The following is a 20,943-nucleotide window of genomic DNA, read 5'->3' as shown; positions in this document are numbered from 1 at the left end:
GTAAGCAAAACATGTTTCAACGTTCATTTGGGCACTTGACTGTTGTTTAAGGACAGACTTAAAAAATTGGGAACCTATTCTTTAAAGGCCTGTGGTCAAGTCATAGATCTGCACTGTAATCTAAATATTTAGCATGAAGGTGTAGCTCAAATACACAAATATGTATCTCGATTATCTTTTTTTGTGAAAATGTTCATATAAATAAACATCCTTATCAAAAATAAATATTTTACATTTAAATTATGGATTATTCTACAGGATTTGGGAAGTAAATATATATGGTAATATTTTTGTCAGTCAACATGTAGTGGCCTCAGGATATAAATTTAGCTACTGCTGTATTTCTAGAATAGAATAAATTTTATTGCACCAGGGCAGGAAATGTGTCTTTGTGCCACTGATATGATGAGTAACAAACTAAAAGAATGAACATAATGCACATAAAATAAAGAAACACACACACACACACACACACATACATCACAAGCCATCAACTATACATACATACACGCAAAAGTTGATTCAATTTATGTAATTTAAATCTCCCATCATGGAGATATTTTTATGCACTTTGTTCATTATACTGATTGCACTTGATGCAAAGGATCCCATGTGTATCTTTTTGTTCCAGAGGGGCTTTACTGGTTTTCATGTAATGCCAGGACAGACAAACAGTTTAAAATGTGACCAGCAGGTGTCATAACTACATTGCTCATAGATCACTGTGAAGCAAGGTTTCCCTCAGCCGTTTATTAAACAGGATGTCATGCTTCAGTGAGAAAGCTGTTACCCAAAGTACAGGAAAATGCATATTTATAGATCTAGGTGTCCTTCGATCCAAAATCCTGTTCAGTAGTGTTGAGGAGTATTAGTGGTGGAGAAACTTCTGGGCCTTCACTAAAGCCACAGCTGCTTATTAGTTTTTTCCTAATGTCATCATGTCCTGTTGGCTGACTGTAGTTTGCCCGTATCATCTGTCTGCGTCTTCTCTCAGCCTCCCTGTCCTCATCCCTGTGAAGGACCACCGGTGGCATCAAGCGGCTCCAGTCATCACTGACTGCACCTTCATTTCACTTATTTGAACTCTCACGAGCCAATAAGGTCAACAGGGCACGAGGATGTCCTTTGGAATAACAATAAAGACGGAGAGCAAAGCCTCGCAGGGGGGTCTTTCCATGTCAGAGCTTCCTAACAAAACGCCCTCTCTTTCTCTCTTTTGAAACATCAAAACCGGCACAGGCGCATTCCTGTACGCGCGTGACCGATCTCACTACTCCAACGTGAACGCGGTCAAGTACGGCGGAGTGGGACTCACCGGACATTTGAAGACTGTAGACTTCAGATCAAGTCAAATTTTTCCGACAAGTCTAATTTTTTTTTTTCAAACATAGGGCTATTACAAAATAGGTGTAATTCTCAAAAATCTTTACCATCAGTGAACAGATGCTCTCTTCATCCTATGTAGTCAAAACCCATTAATCATATATCCTATGATTCAACATAATGAATATTAAAATATGCTATGTATGTAAATTTTATCAATATAGTACACATGAAGTTGATAAAATATTAGATTTTTATGAATGTGATTATGCTTATTATTTACCTCTAAGTCAGTTGTCACGTCTCAAATGTTGTGGGGAAATGATGAACACAGTTTGTGCATGCAGGATCTGGAGATGGGATCGCCTGACGGCGGGGGGAGCAAACTCCACCCATCAGATAGGATCTCTGGCAGGCGGAGCGGTGGGCAGCCTGTGCCGAAAGGGCTCAGGCTGGTTGGAGGGGACGCTTGACAAGTCCCGCAGAAAACTTGAGAGGGGCAAAGTCCAGCCTGAGTGTGAGGGAGACAGAGTGGAAGTTAATGTGTGAGAGCGTGCTGGGCACAAAATCACATGTCATTTTAAAGAAATGCTCCAAAGATGGCGGTGGTAATTGCGACTGGAGTTTCTGGTGCCTCCGGAGTGCAAAAAAGTGGATTTCTGGAGGTTTTGGTGCGGGAGCGGTGGCACAAAGTTTTGGTCAACTTGAACGAGGAAGCGCTCACGTTAAGCTGCGAGGAGAGCTGCGTTAACGACAATGTCAACTCTAACGGCGTTACCAACGGATCTTACCTCGACAACAATAACACCAACTCCAACAACGGCCCCCAAACTGTGCGCACCGCGTTCACGGACCTACCGGAGCGAGTGCCCGAGGCGATCGCCAACAGAAAGCGGTGCGTCAAGGTGGCCAAGCAGGAGGTCGGGGGACTCGGGATCAGCATCAAAGGTGGGAAGGAGAATAAAATGCCCATCCTCATCAGTAAGATATTCAAGGGGCTCGCAGCGGACCAGACCCAGGCTCTGTATGTCGGGGACGCCATCCTGTCAGTGAACGGCATGAACCTGCGGGACGCGACCCATGACGAAGCTGTGCAAGCGCTGAAACGGGCCGGGAAAGAGGTGACTCTGGAAGGTAAGCAGGCTGGGCAGACTGTGTGTGAGACAGGATGACTGAAGCAGTCAGATTCAGAGGCGGATCGAGGAGAGGTGATGGGTCAGGGACTCCCAGACTTTTTCCATGTACATACATGTCCCGAATCATTTAATGAACTCCCACAAGATAAGATGTTGTTTTAGGGATTCCACGTGTGCTTGTGCTTTTATGGATGTCTTGTAGTGAGGGTTTGTACAGCATACGTTGAGAGACAAGAGATGAGTGTCAGATCTCAGGAAAGTCAAGGTCAGTCTGTGTTTGGAAAATATTTCAGAAATGTTGGTGTATTTCAGCCCCAAACGTAATGTAACCCTCAAGGGAACTCTTGACCTTGCTATGGGAACCTCGTCTTTCAGTGAAGGAAACATCTATTGTAGGGTTGAGAGTAGAGCTGCAATCAATTAATCACCAACTATTTTGATAATCGATAAATTGTTTGGAGTCATTTTTTAAGAAATAAATGTCCAAATTTTCTTCTCTTCTCAAATGAAAATATTTTTTGGTTTCTTTAGTCATAGACTGAATATCTTTGGGTTGTGGACTGTTGGTCAGGACAGAACATTTCAGGATGTCATCTTGGGCTCTGGGGAACATGATTGACATGTTTCACAATTTTCTGGCATTTTATAGACCAATCAACTATTCGTTTAATCGAGAAAATAATCAATAGATTAATCGATAATGAAAATAATCGTTAGTTGCAGCCCTAGTTGAGAGTTTTTAGGTTTCCATCAACTGATTTCTCACCTCACATGGCTGCCTATTGCATTCACTGCTGTTGGCTGTTGGAGATTAAGAATATCCACGGTCAGTGGTCCTCAATCCTGGACCACTGGATACAAAGTACTGCAGGTTCTCTATTGTACCTGCCAGTTGATTGCATTCATTTAGTGTCCACGGTATAAATCACTCCCTGATTAGACGAGCAGAATGAAAAGCAGCAGGGCTCTGAGTGCTGAAGCCTGGGAGTAATAACCCCTGCTGTAAAAAGGCATTGGATGATATGAAAATCTCATGTCATGTTTATCCTGGCCAAAATAATTGCGATTCAAGATATTATCCTGATAATCATCAAAATATGCTTAAAACTCTTAAATGGCACTAAAACATACTGGAATCACTTCACCTTACATTTTGTTAAGAAACAAATATTTTTATTGTGTCACAGAAAGGACACACATCCTTTTTTTTAGTGAACATCCTTTTTAGTGAAAAAAACAATCTAAAATAAGGTAAATAAAAGGTAATATACAGCTTTTTCAAGTCACTCACATGAGGATATTCATGATTATCCCCATTATGGAAGTTCACCACAATCAACTTATCATGAGTGTTTTAAATCATATATCTTCCCATCCCTAGCTGTAGGGGTTGTGATTTATTTTCCATTAGAGTAAGGAGGAACTGGTTAACAACTAAAGCCAAGAAAGAAAAGATGATATTTGTTTTGCACCAGCCAGTATTAGTCATATCTCATCAAATGTGTTTTCTTATTCATTTACAAAGTCACAATTCATTGTTGACGTACAATCTCTCCCACGGTACCAAATTGAAGAGAAGTGAAACTTTTTTTTCTGGCATTTCTGCAATTTTATTTAATTCTGAGCAGGAGAGGGGAAGACACTGTACTTATTAGGTGTATGCAATGCAGCTTTACCATCAGGACAAGCTTGGTTTATGCAATATTGGAAAACAAGTGACTGACTGGCTGCTTTTTGCACAAAAGAACACTTCAGATTTCTAAGGAAAACAGTTATTATGCAATCATGGAGGTTCCATGGGAGAAACATGCAAGATCAAACTCATAAGGCCTCCCTTTCCCCCCCTTTCTTCTCTAAGCAAGGCCACTCAAACAAATCCAGGTCTTCATTTCCTCAAGCGTCTCACACATGCACCTAAGTGAAGGCACGCGCACTTACTTTTATTCACTCACACTGTTGTTTTTTGGCAAAAGTGAAGATGAAAATTAGGCTGATGGCTGGCAGACTATACTCTGAAGACTGAATTTTTCCCTTTTAACACACACACACACACACACACACACACACACACACTCTCACACACTGGAAAACGTTTCACACAAGTGTCCACTTCTGAGTTTTTAATTCCTGTTCCTGTGAGGACTCTTGGACCCAAAACAGTAAGAACAAAGTGTCTCTCTCTCAGAGATACATACACATGCATGCAAACATGGTGATGATCCTTCCCACGGGTACAAAGGGGCTACACTGCAGAGGGAAAAACAGGTCCCAGCTGAAAACTTACAGAGATAAGAAAAAAAAAGGAAAGAGGGAAGGGAGCAGAGAAAAACCAGGAGGGGGGTGGAGCTGAAATGTGAATTTAATAGGGAAATGCTGAGAGGGAGAGAGATAGAAAAAGACTGAAACAGAAGGAGAGCCAACGAGGGAGGCTAAGCTGATATAAAGATGACAGCGAGGGTTACTGTAACTTCAGGGTAACGGAGAGGCAGAAGTTCACCCCAGTTGCACTCTCACAGGGATCATTTGCATTTAGGAAAGCAGTGAAACATGGAGGAATAGTACAAAGTGTGTTTTCAATGGGTTGCATGGATCTCTAGGGGCCATGAGAGACACTTAATATGTTATCAAGCATGTAATGTTTCATTCCGAATTAAAAAAAATGTGAGCAGTGATATTCCCTTTATTCCACTTATTCCTTACTGTAAACCATCTTCTAAGATCTGAGAGAAGCTGTGGCATACAAGGAAAGAGATCAGGAGGAAACATCTGATTCGACTGTTAGGAGAGATAGTACACGTCTCATGGGAGAGGACTGTGCGTCTGCATGCCTGCGTGTGTGTACAGGGCACTGTATTTTTGTGTATTTGTGTGTGTGCAAGTGAGTGTGCTGTGTACGTGCATGTTTCTGTGTATTTTACTAGCCATCTTGGAAACTCATTAGGAAGATGGTAGACAAATTGAGCTAAAATAGACAACAGCCGTTCTCTCCCACCTGATGCAGGCTGTAAGGGGGTAGCAGATCGATCCGGTGCTTAAAACCGCTCTCCAAAAAGAGGACCAGGGTTCAAGTCCCCATGTCAGAGAGCAGCTGCTTTGTTAAAGTGTCCCCCAAGCAAGACTATGACTCTGCTGGCTCTGTTCTATGGCTCAGCATGCAGTCTGACAGGCCAAAAGTGAATTTTCCCTATGGGGATCAATCAAGGCTCTGCAGCTGTGTCACAAAGCTCCTAGCAACCACAGCCGGTGCCATTATGGAGGTCCAGTGAAGGACTGGTTTTACTGCGGTGAGACGTTCACATGAAAGATTGTTAGTGAGCTAACGAGGTCCAGCTGGAACACTACCTAATCAGGTCACCTTTAATTCACAGCGTACAGTACTGTAGGTTATAAAAAGGCCACGCTTAGACAGTTTGCTGTGTGTTGCATTCACAAAAGATATTTTGACATGTCACAGTAGGAAAAGCACAGGTGTAAATAATAGAATTAATGATGGCTGAACTTTATTTAGTCTCTTCAGTTTTGGCACCCTGTTATTGTGCACATTCTTCCTACAGTATATGTCTTCTGAAAAAGAAAAAGGCCTATTCTGTGTTCCAGGGTATGTGCAGGCAGGATTTTAACTTCTCTCAAGATTGTTTTTTTTTTTTGTTCTACACACAACTTCTTGTTTGACGTTTTGTGTGTACAACTGAGTGCAACACCATGAATGCCTCTGAGGAAAGACTGTCTGACAATCCGCACTGTTTCTCCCATTTTTACGGTTCAATTCAAAAAGACATATAAAATAGTGTAAAAGAGTTCTTGTAGAGAGATTGGGAGGCAGTGCAATGTGGCTTTGGCCTAGGAGGAGGCCATGACAGCAGCTTTTCACCTCGTGTTTGAGTGTGTTTGGGTATAAACACTTTTGCATTTAGATGTGGTCAGACAATATCTCGTACAAACCAGTTTGTTTCAAAAGTACAGAACACTTAAACATCAGAAACATCGCTGAGGGATTCTGGTGTGCAGGTCCTGCCTCAAGCTCCAGTTACACCTGCATTCCATGCAGCCAAACAACAGCCCTTCTTTTTTTGTATCATTTTATTTTGCCATATAAGTATATTTTCTGAATGACAGGTCAAGACCCCCCACCCCCCCACCCCACCCCCCCACCAAACTGGCTGCCCATTGGCAAGCCTCACAGTTTCACAAATCAAAGTTCATTCAGATTGAATTCTGCTCAAAGCGAAAGAGGCAGGTCAATTCGCAACTGGAAGAAAATATGTCTCACCCTGTTACACATAGACATGAATGAGAAGTGAATTTCGATCTGACTGTGCCATCAGTCTCCCTCCACTCCTGATAAAAAAGTCCCCATCTAGACAACCTGTGAGGTGCCCTGGGTGGCAACATCAGGACATAATAACGTAATCCCTTTGCTTGCCAGTCGTCATAACTTCATAGGGCAGGAATGAGAGAAACAGGTGTCAATGGTGGCCAAGAGGAGGTCACACAAGGATAAGTGCTCTTAATTGTCCACAGCTGTTATTGTTGCACGGTTTTGTTTTCCTCCTATTGTATGCATTTTTCCATTGTTGTTTTATGCAATGATGATTGATATTTCAGTCCAACCATGTGGGTGCTTAATTTTCCTTCTGAGCATGAACGGAAATTGGGTAAGATAAAAACAAAAAGATGTGAACAATTCATGTGGAGAATTGTGTGGTTTAGTTCACTTGTATTTATGAATAACAATCAGTAGTCTAACGTGAAAAACTTTCTAACTTTAGGTTACTGAGTGTTTTACAGACAGATAAGAGAAATTGATTATATCTAACCCACACAAGGAGAGATCAGATTAGTATTACATATCATTATGTAATATTTTAAATGATATTTGTTTTTGTATTGGTTGTATTGTATAGTTTTTTTTCCAAATATAAGTGGAATTAATGCTGCAAGCAGCAATGAACGGGCCCTCACATCTTGTGTTGGAGGGAGCGGCAGCCGTGGTATCGAAATATTATTTCCTGTGCGTGGTAAGTGGCACTGGAGATAACATACTGGAAATTGTGTATACATTTGATGTACTACGTGTCATTTAGGTTTCACTTCCTGTTGCCCGTAGGCGGTGCTACACAAGTGGATGCAGCAATACATTTAGTGGGGATCGCCTGTCATGCATATGCATTTTTCATGAATATTGGATGTTGCATGAAGGAGTTATATATCACTTCCTGTGTCCACCATGTGGCGCTAGAGAACACCCACTAATTATACGTCATGTTGCTGTACATCCATGGATGTATTATAAGAGCTGGATACCGAACCAAAAATGGCACCCATTCAGTTCAATAAGAATTGCTCGGCTGGTGCAAATGCCAAAAAAAATTTCTAGCTCCATGCTTCCATGTTGTGTGGCCCACTGAATATGCAAAGTAATGTTTCCCCCACAGGCCCCACCCACTAGTTCCTGCTTAGCCCATAAACTTTACGTTGTGATGACATCACAGGCTTTTAAATTGCTTTTCTTGGCTCGAGGAAATTTTACAAATATAAAACCTCCAAAAATTTATAGTAGAAAGAGTCATAATGCATAACTTGTTTTCAGTTTGAGGTGTCCTGTCAACAATTTTACAAACATCACTTTCACAAAGGTGGCCTTTGGGAAAAATGCTTTTTGGGCAGTGAGTGGCCGTTGGGAAAAAACTGGCTGCAAGGCTGAGAGGTGGAGCCCTATCCAGCTCTTAATAGACATCCATGTGTGTATCATGTGTAGACCACACAATATAAATTTCATGTAAATTGGATGATGTTTGTCACACAAGATTGCCTTACTGTTGTCAGTAGGCAGCGCTATGACTATGACTCAATATGGACATGTAGATGTCTTCAGGCTTGGACTCTTATCCAGCGTGTGAAAATTGGGGCAGACTGGACAATGTAAAGTCAAGTTACAACAGTTTCCTCTGTCATGGTGAAACATGCAAATTTTCCGCATTGCCATGGTAACAGCTTTCCACGAAAACTCCAAAGCTTCTCAATTTGGCATTGTGAAGGTCTTGAGATTTCACTGACTAAATTTAAGGTGGACCTGTTGAATCCTCTAGGAGGAGTTTCAAAAAGTTCGATACCTGTAAAGTGCCTAAAATGGCATGTTGTCACATGACCTATGACATCATCTTTGGAGGTATCAACTATTCCTTCACAATTTAGCGTCACATTAGTCTGAGGGTTATACTGACTAAATTTCAAATGAATCCAATAAACCCTCTAGGAGGAGTTTGAAAAAGTTTGTATAAAATACAGGAAAAATGCACAAAATTCAAAATGGCCAACGGCCGGTTGGGTGAAGCTAATGAAAGCCAATGTGAAATATGTCCAAGGCTAAAAGTAATTACCGGGCGTTATAGAGCCAAGATGCCACACACAAGCCCAATTGTCATATCAAATCAAAATATTTACTAGTTCGAACATGGGTTTTGTGAGTTTTTGTGCATCCTAAAGGCCTCAAAATGTTAGTAAAATTAAAATTGACACACAAAGTCCAAAATGGCTGACTTCCTGTCAGGCAAAAAAAATTTTTTTTTAAATGTATTATGTCCAGAATGATGTGAGCAATGATCCCACTGAATTTCATGAAAATCAAAGCAACTTTATCCCAACATTGCTCTTCATTTGGGGGCGCCATGGAGCCCACTGGCCATGCCCGAGCCCATTCACTACAGAAATTTGCAGTTTTCGCCAGTTCTGACATGTGTGCCAATTTTTGTGAGTTTTCGAGCATCCCAAGCCCCTCAAAAATGCAATGGTGTAGAGGAATAATCTCTACAAAAACAAATTTGTAATCTCTACAAAATGGTACCTAAAGAAGCAAGAATCATTCCATTGGAAGAACCATATATATTTCTTTGTGCCACTGGAATACAGTTGGGGTCTTAGCTTTTATCCACTAGAGCAAAATGCACTGTCTTGCTCACAGAAGAAGCTTTTTTTTTATCAAAGTGTACTGTCCAGAAATGAAGTCCAAGCCCTCAGAATAATGTCCAAGCAAAAACAGTCCTGCTTGTATTTTAATTTCCAAAATGGCAGTGTTCCCTCCTTATTCTTCCAGTATCAGTTCCTTCCTGTCTAGTCCAACTCCAGTGTCTCCCTCCCATGTACTAATTATTTTATCAATGTTGTTCTGGACAAGAGCCTGTAACTTCTGTTAAAATAAAGACATTAATTTCTTTGAAATATCTGAGGTAAGGAGAAAGTTGTCAATGACAGGTTTATCAGCAGATGTAAAAAATAGAATGAAGAATTTGTAAATATGCAAAAAAAATGCTTGGGGAATTCCACTGTCAGATTATTTATTGAGAACATTTATGTATCACACTAACGGAAAGTGTTATCATTCATCAAACAAACTGTAGGTAGAACAAAGGCTTCCCAAGGTTCACTTACAGCTAAGAGGCTAAACTAATTTTCACTGGCCTCAGAGTAGTAGAGGTTGTTTTAGTAATACATGGTGTTGTAGAACTAGTGCTAGAAAACTTTTACATAATTAGCATTTTTATTATTTGTAAATAAAAAGACTATAATTTTGTAATGCAGACAAAGTTACTGACAAACTGAGGTGAAGTGGAGCATGTAGTGGCTAAAGACGCCAACATTGGAGTGGGGAGACCAAAACAGAGCTAAAAGGGGAGTTAATATTGGACTTACAATTGTCAGGTTGCCAGAAACACAACTTTGAATAGATGCTATTGTGGCTCTGTGTCTGCTGGATGTGTAAACAGGAAACTGTTCGCTAACAAGTGTGCCATATAAACTTAATATGGTGATAATATGTGCAAGTGACCAAGAACAACAAAATTAATTCATCTTTAAAGCAACTATAATCAATCAGATTTTATAAGGGTAACAATATAACAATGTATTAAATGAGAATGTGTGATGTGAGAGGTGTCGCTCGTATTGATGAACCTGCAGAGAATCATCACGTGAAGCTGCAGCTCTGCTCAGCTTTACAGAACTTTATGGCAAGTTTCAGCTTCAGTTTCAGAGTTTTGACTCACTCTCACCGCGCATAGTGTTTTTGGCTGCAGCTGGCAGCTGTTTTCAGAGAAAAAAACCCACTGTACACTACCTGCTCAGCACTAAACAGTAAACAGACACAGTTAGTTTAGCAGCTAAAGAGCCAGCTATTTCCCTCAGCACTTACATTCACCAGGTGGTCAGAAACACAACTCCTTATGAATGATAATTTTGCTCTATAGCTGGAGGATGTGTAAATAAGCAACTGTTTCCTTCGCCATATGAACTCTGAAAGTGGTGATATGTCAGTGTTGTGATCACAACTTGTTTCCGCTGCCTCAAAGTGGCCAAAAAAATCAGCTATTGCAGTTTCAAGTAAGAGTTCAGTTGCCAAATGTACATTTTTGTCACTGTAGCCTATAAAGATGTAGATAGCTACTGTGTGAATAGTAGTGAATAGTAGTGAATATGTGCCCCAATATTTGATGGAAATTATGTCAGGACCCTATATTGAAGCAATGGAGATTTTTTTGGTCAGAACTGATTAATAGGATGGAAAATGGTGGGAGAAAACAATGAGGGAAATACTACACTCACACAGCATTTCACGGTATTATTTACAAGCATATAGAGAACTCCAAATCAAGCCTAAACATGAAAGAAGAAAATAAGAATGACAAGTCAGAATACAATAAAAACATGTGTCTCACTTCAACAGACAGGAAATGAGTCAGAGTTGTGTGAGCTCTCCTTTTGAGCTCTTAACAAGCTGTACCTGTCACCACTTGACATCTGGATGGGTCTGTGTATATGTGTATATATGTACCACCGTCAGCTGTATGATGCAGAGTGTGCATGTGTCTGTATGCATGTGCCTACTTGTGTGTGTGCGTGTGTCATTGAGTCTAGTCATCAGCAGGGTAGTCGAGATTGATGTTACAGTCAGTGTGTGTGTGTGTGTGTGTGTGTGTGTGTGTGAGAGAGAGAGAGAGAGAGAGAAAGAGGAAGAAAGAGAGAGATGTGTCTACCACTTGACTGTTTATGTCATTAGAGAAGCTATCATCTCCTCCGCTACTCTTTGCAGAGTCTGACTCAGAGCAGATGATGGTGATGATAATAACAACAGCTGTGGTGTTGCAGTAGTGATTGTTGTGGCGAAGATAATAGAGTGAATCATTCATTCTTCTCCTCTGCGAATGTTTATACAGCCGGAAAAAAAAGCAGAGACCCTGAGCTTAAGCTGGTGTAATCATTGTTTTTGTCTATTATATTTGTTTTGTCCTAGTTTTCTGGTAATGGTCATCATAAAACTGAGTTATTGTTCAAGTTTACCACTTGAAGTGGAAATTTAAAAAACAGTGTGACCAAAAATGACCCATAATAAAAGTCTGTTAGACTGTTACGCAGCTCCGCTGGCTTCTGTTGAATTCATGTCACTGTTGATGAGTCAACAGCCTACCGGGGGAAAAAAGCCACCATCTGCTAACACTTTCTGTGGTTTTGAGGAAGTATGGTGGTTTAAGTTGCCGTTAATGGAAATAATGTGACATGTACCACACAATTCTCTATTTTAATGCCTGATGATAATTAAGATATCATGCCTTTTACTTTTTCCACGTTTTTTGAGAAGAGTGAGTTATTTTATGAAAACATCTTTTTGGCAATAGGAAGAGATGCCTCTGCAAATTTTGGGCCTTCTTAAGCAAACACTGAAGAAGCACCTTGTTAGTTTGTGTAGTTTATAAGCAGCAGATTTTAAGGTTTTTGCTATGAGGATGATGCACTTACTTTCTATGGAGGATGAATGCAGTAATTGACTGTTCGTTAAGTCTCCTTATCACTAATGTCTTGTCAAGCTTTCTGCTCTCGCATGGCAAATATGGCAGATTTACCACGCAAAATGTTTTGAACAATGGATCCTTGATTTCAGACAGAGGTAGAAAAAAGCGAGCTTTTCATTTCTAGCTGTTGACTGTTGAGTTTGGCTGAAATTTCCAGCTGAAATGACAACTGTTGCTGCCAGCTTTTATCTGTAGCTAGCTATGAGTTGGTTGATAATGCTTGGTTTCATGCTGACTCATTTTAAACATAAATCTTAAATTGTGAAAGGAGTCTGAAATATGGCAACAGGTTTTTTTTTGTAACCTGTAACCCCATAAACTAATGTAGTTATCTAATGGTGTGATCCTTGGCCTCAACACTATGTAAGAATATGTGGAATGTGAGTTGTTGTTTTTTTTTCTGACACTTGTTTAACATATTGGGGAAATTCATTTTGGCTCCATTCAGATTATTGTTTAGTGAAATGGAGATATCACACTTAACCTATCCTTCTGAACACACTGTAGTCTAAACATCCACTGTATTTGCTTCTGCTTATTTGATTTTTTGCAAACAAGCTTCATCTGTCTAGTTCCTGTCTGTGTTCACAATTCAGTGCACGTGTGTGGCTACTAGAAACTGAAATTCCCACGTTCACATAGTCATCAACCTACTTAAACCCAGAACAATATATTATGATGTTCAGTATTATACAGAAGACCTTTGACATTCATTTTCTTTAATATAGAGCTTCTAAAGTAGCATGCAAGTTCACTGTCACTGTCTCTTTAATCCAACATAAACAGCAGTATGTTGAATGTAAAAATAAGGAAAATAAAAGAGAAAGCTCTAGCTGAGAATTAGCTAGAGCTTATTATGACTGTTTGACATTAAAGTTCAGTTTTAATAATTACTCCTACCTACGCACATTCAAATTTTTGTCAAATTCCTTCTGTAAAAAAGGACCTTCACCTCATTCAGTGCTCATTGTTCAGTTAAGGCGATATTTGAACTCTTTTGGTTCAAATCTTACAAAAAGATGCCTTGAGGGTGGATTTGTAAAGGCCCTTTGTGCTGCTGTATCCAGCTACCTGCCCGGTGCCTACAAGGAGTGAAAGCCTTCATTCTGTAATCAGAGGAGTCCTTTTTTCTTTTCTGCCTCTTTGACCTGGTCTGTTCTCTTTCCAGCTCCTACCAGTGTTAAACCTTCTATCTTCTCTTTCACAGGCTTAATGAGAGGAGGTTTCTTTTTTCATTTGGTACATTTTCTCACCAGATAAAGATCGGAGCATATGGTAAGAAGTTCAATGACTTCAGACCTCATTAAACATTTGTAAGGACCATTAGGTGAAGAAGACACAATGAGACAAATATAGTCATTACACCTGATGTTGTAGAGTAGAGAGTATGTGAGTGTGAAGGGGGTTGTGCTGCATAAACACACATGGTGAGGAATGCGACTGAGCGAGTGTGTGTGTTCATTGTGAACGTGTGTGGTAGACACATATTGAAATCCAGGGCTCCACTGTCAACACCACTTCTGAAGAAGTAAATTTCCACATTTGTAAAATGTGTAATTGAATGGGGTTAAGTGCAGTTTTGAAATGAGTGAATGATGTTTAACCGTCATCAACAGAAGTGAATGGGATTTTTAATGGGGAGTTGAGCAGCTGGGCTTTGGTAATTCACTGTCATTCTTACATCTGCATCACACTGCTACAGTAAGCTATTGTTTCTAAATGAGATGGAGAGTAGTCACAATGAAAAAGACTGAGCTGTGTCTGTATGTGCATCCTCCAAGTTTATAGAAAAAGGGAAACAGAAAAATTCAATCAGAAGTGAGGGGGAGGGCAACCTCTGATTTGGATCTTATGGTTTGACTTATGTAACAGCAAACCAGCTGCTCTCAAATCAAGGCTTAAGTAGAACGAGCGCTGCATCCTCTCCAAGTTCTTATTGTGCTATTGAGGTTATTGTACAGAGTTGGCTGAGTCGGTGCTGTAATGGAATAGAAACATGACTCAGGGGAATGGACACACATTTACACACTTCCAGCGTAACGATCGCCTGGACTCCACCCCATTTATTTTCCCCTCCTCTGGAAACACTTACAGCTCTATTTCGGGGCACAGTGACGCTGGTCAATGAGTTTACATTTCCTATTGCCAGGCTGTCTTTGTAAATGTTAACTGAAAACAAATGACCTACTGTACTAGATGTAATATTTGTGTTATAGCTACTTATATACCCACTATACTTTCAGTTTCATTTGACAATCATTGTTGCCAAAGTAAAAATCCTCCCTTATCTTTCTCTCAATTAGGCTGTTGGGCTGTTTATTTTCATTACAAATGAACTGATTAGTGGTTTAAAATGTAAAAAAAAAAAGAGTCCATCACAATATCCCAGAGTCTTCAAACTGCTTGTTTTGTCCAACGAGCAGTCCAAAACCTAAAGATAATCAATTTACAATGACATAACAGATATAAAAGCAGCCAATCCTTACATTTAAGAGACTGAAATCAGAGAGTATTTGGCATATTTGAATTGTGATTAATAAACTCATCGTTTTTTCTTTGCCTCACTCCACAAAGTATTCAAGAAATAGTTTGGCATTTTTGGAAATAGCCTTTTTGATGCTCTTGCTTATTTTGCTTTCTTGACAGTGCTTCACTTAATGTAATAGTTTTGACATTTTGGGAAATATGCTTATTCACTTTATTGCAGAGAGTTGGATGAGAAAATTTATAGCACTCTTATGTCCATAAAGTAGATATGAAGCTACAGCCAGCAACTGAATATCTTAACTTAACATAGAGACTTGAAGCAGGGGGAAACAGCTACCATAGCAGCACCTTTCAGGCTCACAAATTAACACGTCATATCTTCTTTGTTTAATCTGTAGAAAAAACACAGAAAAACATGCTTACGGCCGGGTGGGGGTTATGTGCAGGAATATTTCTTGTTCGGGCACAGTGACTTCCTGGCACCTAGTCATCCTCATGAGGTTGATAAGCAACCGGCAGATATTTCTTTACCTTTGGATAGAGCCAGGCTAGCTGTTTCCTTCTGCTTCCAGTCTTAATTCTAAAATAAGATAATCTGCTGCTGGCTGTAGATTCATATCTACCGTACAGACATGAGAGTGGTATAAATCTCCTCATCAAACCCTCTGCTAAAAAGCCAATAAGCAAATTTCCCAAAATGTCAAATTATTCCTTTAAGTGAAGCCCTGTAAAGTCAAACAAGTCTTTACATTCAGTATTATCAGCAGCTTACCACGATCTGATTTTGCTTCTGTTTGACACTATCATGAGTTTGATATTGATAGCAGAAGTTTAATAAAAGGATTACAAGCGCGTGTATGTGTGTGTGTGTGTGTGTGTGTCATTTAATGTCCAAAGTCCAGCAATAATGCACACACACACACACACACACACACTATGTTGATCTAAGACATGTGTTCCTGGTGTTACCTTGTGGCATACTGTGTACAAAATCCCAAAGTGAGGACTGGTCAGAGTGTTCTCATTTCGCAAAAATGTCCTCACACACATTCTATTGCACACTTTGTGGATCTAAGGTATTTCCTTGTTTACCTTCCTTATGCTTCACAACATAGAAGATGAGGCAGACTGTGTGTTTGTGCCGCTTTCTATTTGCACAAGTGTTTCTCAGTTATTAAAATCTTGTTACTTTTTCAGATTCGATAGTTTCAATCCATTGAATTAATTTGTTATGATGTGGTTTAACAAACCCATCAGCCGTTTTTCGGTCTTCCTAATCTGATAGCCGCATATCTTGACTGTGTGGGTTATTCTTCTTCTGTGCAATTGGATCATATCGTCACTGGAGGGCCATTGAGGATACTCTCACATCACCCCCGTCTCCTCTGTGTTATGTGTCAGCCTGTCATCTCTCCTCTACAGGTTGGCGGTTAGGCTTGTTACACAGTCTCATAGGGGTCTATCGTACTTCTCCAAAGAATAGTTCACATACTGGATTACAAATGCCATATGCCAATTATATGCGGCACGTACAGTGGGATATGCCAATTAAACATCTATGGCATACCAAGGATTCAGAACATTCAGGACATAGAGAGCATACTGAGCACCCACATTATATCTGCCTCTCTATTTCTGTCTTTCACTGAAACATGTGTCCTCTTTTATCATTCCCTCTCCCCATCTCAAACGTCTTATAAAAACACAAGCTGTTTAAAATCGCTATCAAGCCTCCAGTGATTCGGGGTTTAACAAGTAAAGCTGTCTGTTTCATTGGTTGGACAGTTTCTTGCCCGGCAGCATCAGCTGTGACTGTCCTGACAGGAAATATTGGGAGGCTTTGGGACGACACCTCAGTGTATTCAGAGCCATAATTCTGATGACGCCACCTGCCTGTAGCAGCAGAGACAAAGTGTGAATCATTAGTCCAACTTACAGCAAGAATACTTGCGTTTTGAGGAATTAACTGGGAGGTGAAGAGCCACCTGAGTCTGTTTTGGCTATTAGCATTTTGAAATTTGCTGTTATCATTTCAAATTGAAAGCAGACATGTGCCAGCTCATTGTAATAGCGCGACAAAAGGTAATCACTTCAACAAATGAGCCTCCTGCTGTCTGTGCAGCAAATATGAATTGTTTTAGTTTGAATACAATCCAGTGATAGAATAACATGTAGTTTGTAACTTGGTTAGGTCTACTTTAAAGGTCCAGTGTGCGGAATTTAGTGTGTATCTTTTAATTATTGTATAAATCCATGAAAATAAGAATTGTTGTGTTTTCGTTACCATAGAATGAGCCCTTTATATCTACATAGGGAACGGGTCCTCCTCCAGGGAGCCCACCATTTTCCACTGGCATGTTTCTACAGTAGCCCAGAACAGACAAACCAAACACTGGCTCTAGAGAGGGCCTCTCACGTTTTTCGGAAGTTCCACAGCAACCGTTCTCCTACACACTTGGAAGGGGAGGGTGAGGGGAGGGATATTCATTTGGTTGCAATCTGCAGCCTCACTGCTAGATGCCACTAAATCCTACAAACTGGTTCCTTAAAGAGCTGGTATTGTGGGAAACAAGAAAAGTTAGCTTTGGGATGGATTAAGGTGATGGCGGGGACCTTCCAATGCTGTAAAATTACTCAATTCTATCTCCTCTGTCTTTTTAAGTTATTTGAAATTTTGAGCGAGTGTTGCAGCGAAACCCGTCAGTACATCACATCAGAACGACAAATCAAGTACGCAGGAAGCTTTAGCATAAGTCCACCCCTGCTGTAACTTCTGTAGTCGGAGTTTGGATTTCAGCCAGGTGACAAGCAAAGCAGAACACTGAAATTATGCTGTTGCTTGTTGTTCAGCAGCTAAAAAGTCTTTGCAGCCTTCCAGAAAATGGAAATTTACTTCAGAAATGGCTGAAATTCATTTTTGGAGACAATCTTCCCCGTTATCAGCAAGTGGTTGTGTGTGTGTTCCACACATTTTACAGCTGACTGTCTGCTGAACAAGACTCAGGATTTTCAACTTTTTCATCTTCAATCTTTGGATGTTTTAAAACAAACGCACTTGTAAACATTATTTCTTTCTGTTACTCAGCTAAAGGAATATAATTTATATAAAAAAACTAAATCTAATAAAAAATCTATGCTTAAGCTAAGCTAACAACCTCTGGCAATGTTTGAAAAAATGACTTTTACTTTGTTTGGAAACTTAGACATGATCTTACAGTTCTGAAACATCCTTTTGAAATCTTAACTGTGCAACAGCAGGTTCTTCCCCTTCATTCAGGGTCAGACTCAAGTTCATAGACTGCTATATACTGTCTTATGTCTCTAGCTGCCGCCATTACTCCAGGTAAAGATGTATGGAACTTGCATTATTCATTAGTTAGTATTTCAGTTGGCTGGGGGGGCACACCTCCAGCCAATCAGATTAGGTGAGAACAGAGGGGATATTGGCTGTAAGGAAAAATGGATTTGGAGAAATCTAAACAACTTTTGGTGAATAAAATGTCACAAATATGTTTAAAATACTCAGTATTTATAAAAAAAAGAATCAAAAAAGGCCAAAATACCAGATCTTTAAAGAAAATCTATTCAGCTGTTCTTGCAAACCTGAAACAAAACACCTAAGGAAAATACAAACCTCTGCTATAGCCATAAGTTTTGTTACTAAAGAAATGTAAGTTTCATTGGACTACCCACACATCTTTGTGGGCCTTTTCAGCAGAGTTCAAGTGTCATAGCTTTTGCTGAGAATTATCACACTATCTGATGCCCTGGCTGTGACGGTCTGTGATACTTACCAAACACCTTGGTGGTACAGTAATAAGCTGTGTCTATTTCAGCTGTGTATCACACATCTGTGGTATCCCCACATCCTTCCTCCTAACACAGAGACAGACTACGTTTAAAACAGCAAGTTTCTCTTTATTTACTGCTGAAGTGCACATCAAAAGATTGACTCAAGGTTAAACAACAGACAGACAGATTCTAAGATTTTAATTGGGCTTTGTGTAAAATGATGTTAAAACAATGCCAGAGCCAAGTAACTTTAGTGTTACAGATGTGGCCTTGATGAAGTTTAAATCCTATGAATGTGATTATTTTCAAATCTAATATTTAAAATAATTTGGGTAGTTGTTATTATTGTGCCACTTGATGAATAATAAAGAATGTTTTTTCTTATTAGCAATATAATCATAATTAATTCATAAAGCATTTTATAAGACAAAGGTTAGATCATACTGTTGTGTAAAGAAAGGAAAGTGATTTGCAGTTAACAGTATGAATTTACTGAGTGAGTAGTCTGTGTGCAAGAATTGACACATTGCACCCAAAGAGAGAGTGGGTGAAAGACTTTCGATACCTCAAACAATGGAAGGCTTTATTCTGTATCTGTATATTTTGCCAATGTGTACTGTGTTCAAATGAATCATCCACCCTGACCAAAAGTACCAAAATCTCAAAAATGTTCTACTTTCATGTCTGTGTTCAACCTTTAGCATGGCTTATGCTGAAAATCTCTTTCTTTCCCTCCTGTCCAGTCAAATACATGCGCGAGGCAACGCCGTACGTCAGAAAGGGGTCCCCTGTGTCAGAGATCGGATGGGAAACCCCACCTCCTGAGTCTCCCCGCCTTGGCAGCACTCCCATCACCTCCTCTTCTGACCCTCTGAGCTCTCCTCCCCAGCCCTCCCTGTCACTGCAGGGTGACAGGAGGTGCCTACCACTTAAGATGTGTTATGTGACCAGAGCCATGACCACACCAGACCCTGAGAACAGGTAGGTGAGACACACACACACACACACACACACACACAAACAAAACAGAAGCAGACGGCAGATTCTGTCATTTTTTCATTAAATATTATCTGTCTGCTCTTTGTACCTCTGCTCCTCTTATACTTGTTGCTTTTCATTCACAGACTAAGAACAATTTCATACAATGATTAACCACTCACATACTGTAGTTCAGGCAGCTTACTCCCTTTGAACAGATTATCATGTGAATGTAGAATATGTACAGTGTTGATATATGGCCTCTAGGCTCTGACCTCTTCACTCCTCAAAGGGAAAGCCCCAGCTCAGCACAGCACTGAGTGGGGATTGGCAATAACTTCCCCCCAAACGGAAACATTTACTTTATTCTTTATTCTTTTTTCAGATCCCCACTAGTTTCCGCTACTGCAGCTGCTTATCTCACTGGAGTCCATATAAAATTATACAAACACTGACAGCATACAGACATACAAACATCAACTGACGCCCAGGCAGTCTAGACAAAAATTACATCATTAACAGTCAAGTCAAAGTAATCAAATTATCAGATAACTTAAACAATGCATGTACAGAGGTTATCAAACAAACTAATTAGTCGAAATCCCAAAACAAAATCATCATCATCAACTCTGAGCTCAGTTGGATGCTGCGGTGGACAAGGCAATTATAAAATGCTAGTATGTGGACAGCAGCAGCAGTAGTTACAGCGTTGCTTTCAGGTGAGCAGTGTAGCAGGCAACAATATATCAGCCTTTGAGGAAACATGGAACATATTCATTAATCACCTAAAACTCCACCCAGAATCCAATCCAAATCAATAACCAAAGCCAGAGCCACGTACATGACCACATATCAGACCACATACCCAACCAATAACATTTTTTAAATTTAATTCATGTTATTTTATTTAATTATTTAATTCACTTTTCCTTTCCATTTTTTTGTTTGTTTTTTGTTTTGTTTGTCTTCCTTTTTTTTTTTTTTGTTTCTTTGTTTTACTTCTTCCCTCCCTGCTCCCTCACATTTCAGTTATACATATATATCATCAATATGTATCATAATAGGCTAATTATTGTTGTTTAGAAACTAAATATCTTTATCATTATTGTTATTATTATTATTATTGTTGTTATCACTACTATTGTCATTTATGCCAGATACTATGAATTATACTATTATTATTGTTATCACTATTATTGTTATTCCAGATATGATCAATAATGCTATTATTATTATTGTTGTTGTTGTTGATGTTATTATTATTATCATAATCATTATTATTATCATTATCATTATTATTATTATTACTGCTGTTGCTCTGGTCCTTGAGTGTGGTGGTGGTGGACGTAGAGGCAGTCGTAAGTCTGGGTAATGTCATATTTGCA

At 39.6% G+C, this 20,943-nt stretch overlaps 1 protein-coding gene across 1 annotated transcript in view; it reads left to right on the top strand.

Annotated features, from left to right (window-relative positions):
* Positions 1-475: 475 nt before the first annotated feature.
* Positions 476-20,943, top strand: part of sntb1 (syntrophin, basic 1) — a 49,656-nt gene continuing 29,188 nt past the window's right edge. The window contains exons 1-2 of the mRNA XM_042424017.1: positions 476-2,457; positions 19,324-19,561. Of these exons, the coding sequence (XP_042279951.1) occupies positions 1,923-2,457; positions 19,324-19,561 (773 nt within the window). The 5' untranslated portion in view covers positions 476-1,922. The remainder of the gene's footprint in view (positions 2,458-19,323; positions 19,562-20,943) is intronic.

The sequence above is a fragment of the Thunnus maccoyii genome, chromosome 10 (genome assembly GCF_910596095.1).
Source record: "Thunnus maccoyii chromosome 10, fThuMac1.1, whole genome shotgun sequence".
Lineage (NCBI taxonomy): Eukaryota > Metazoa > Chordata > Actinopteri > Scombriformes > Scombridae > Thunnus > Thunnus maccoyii.
The sequence above is the reverse complement of the archived record's forward strand: the minus strand, read 5'-3'. Positions and strand labels throughout refer to the sequence as shown.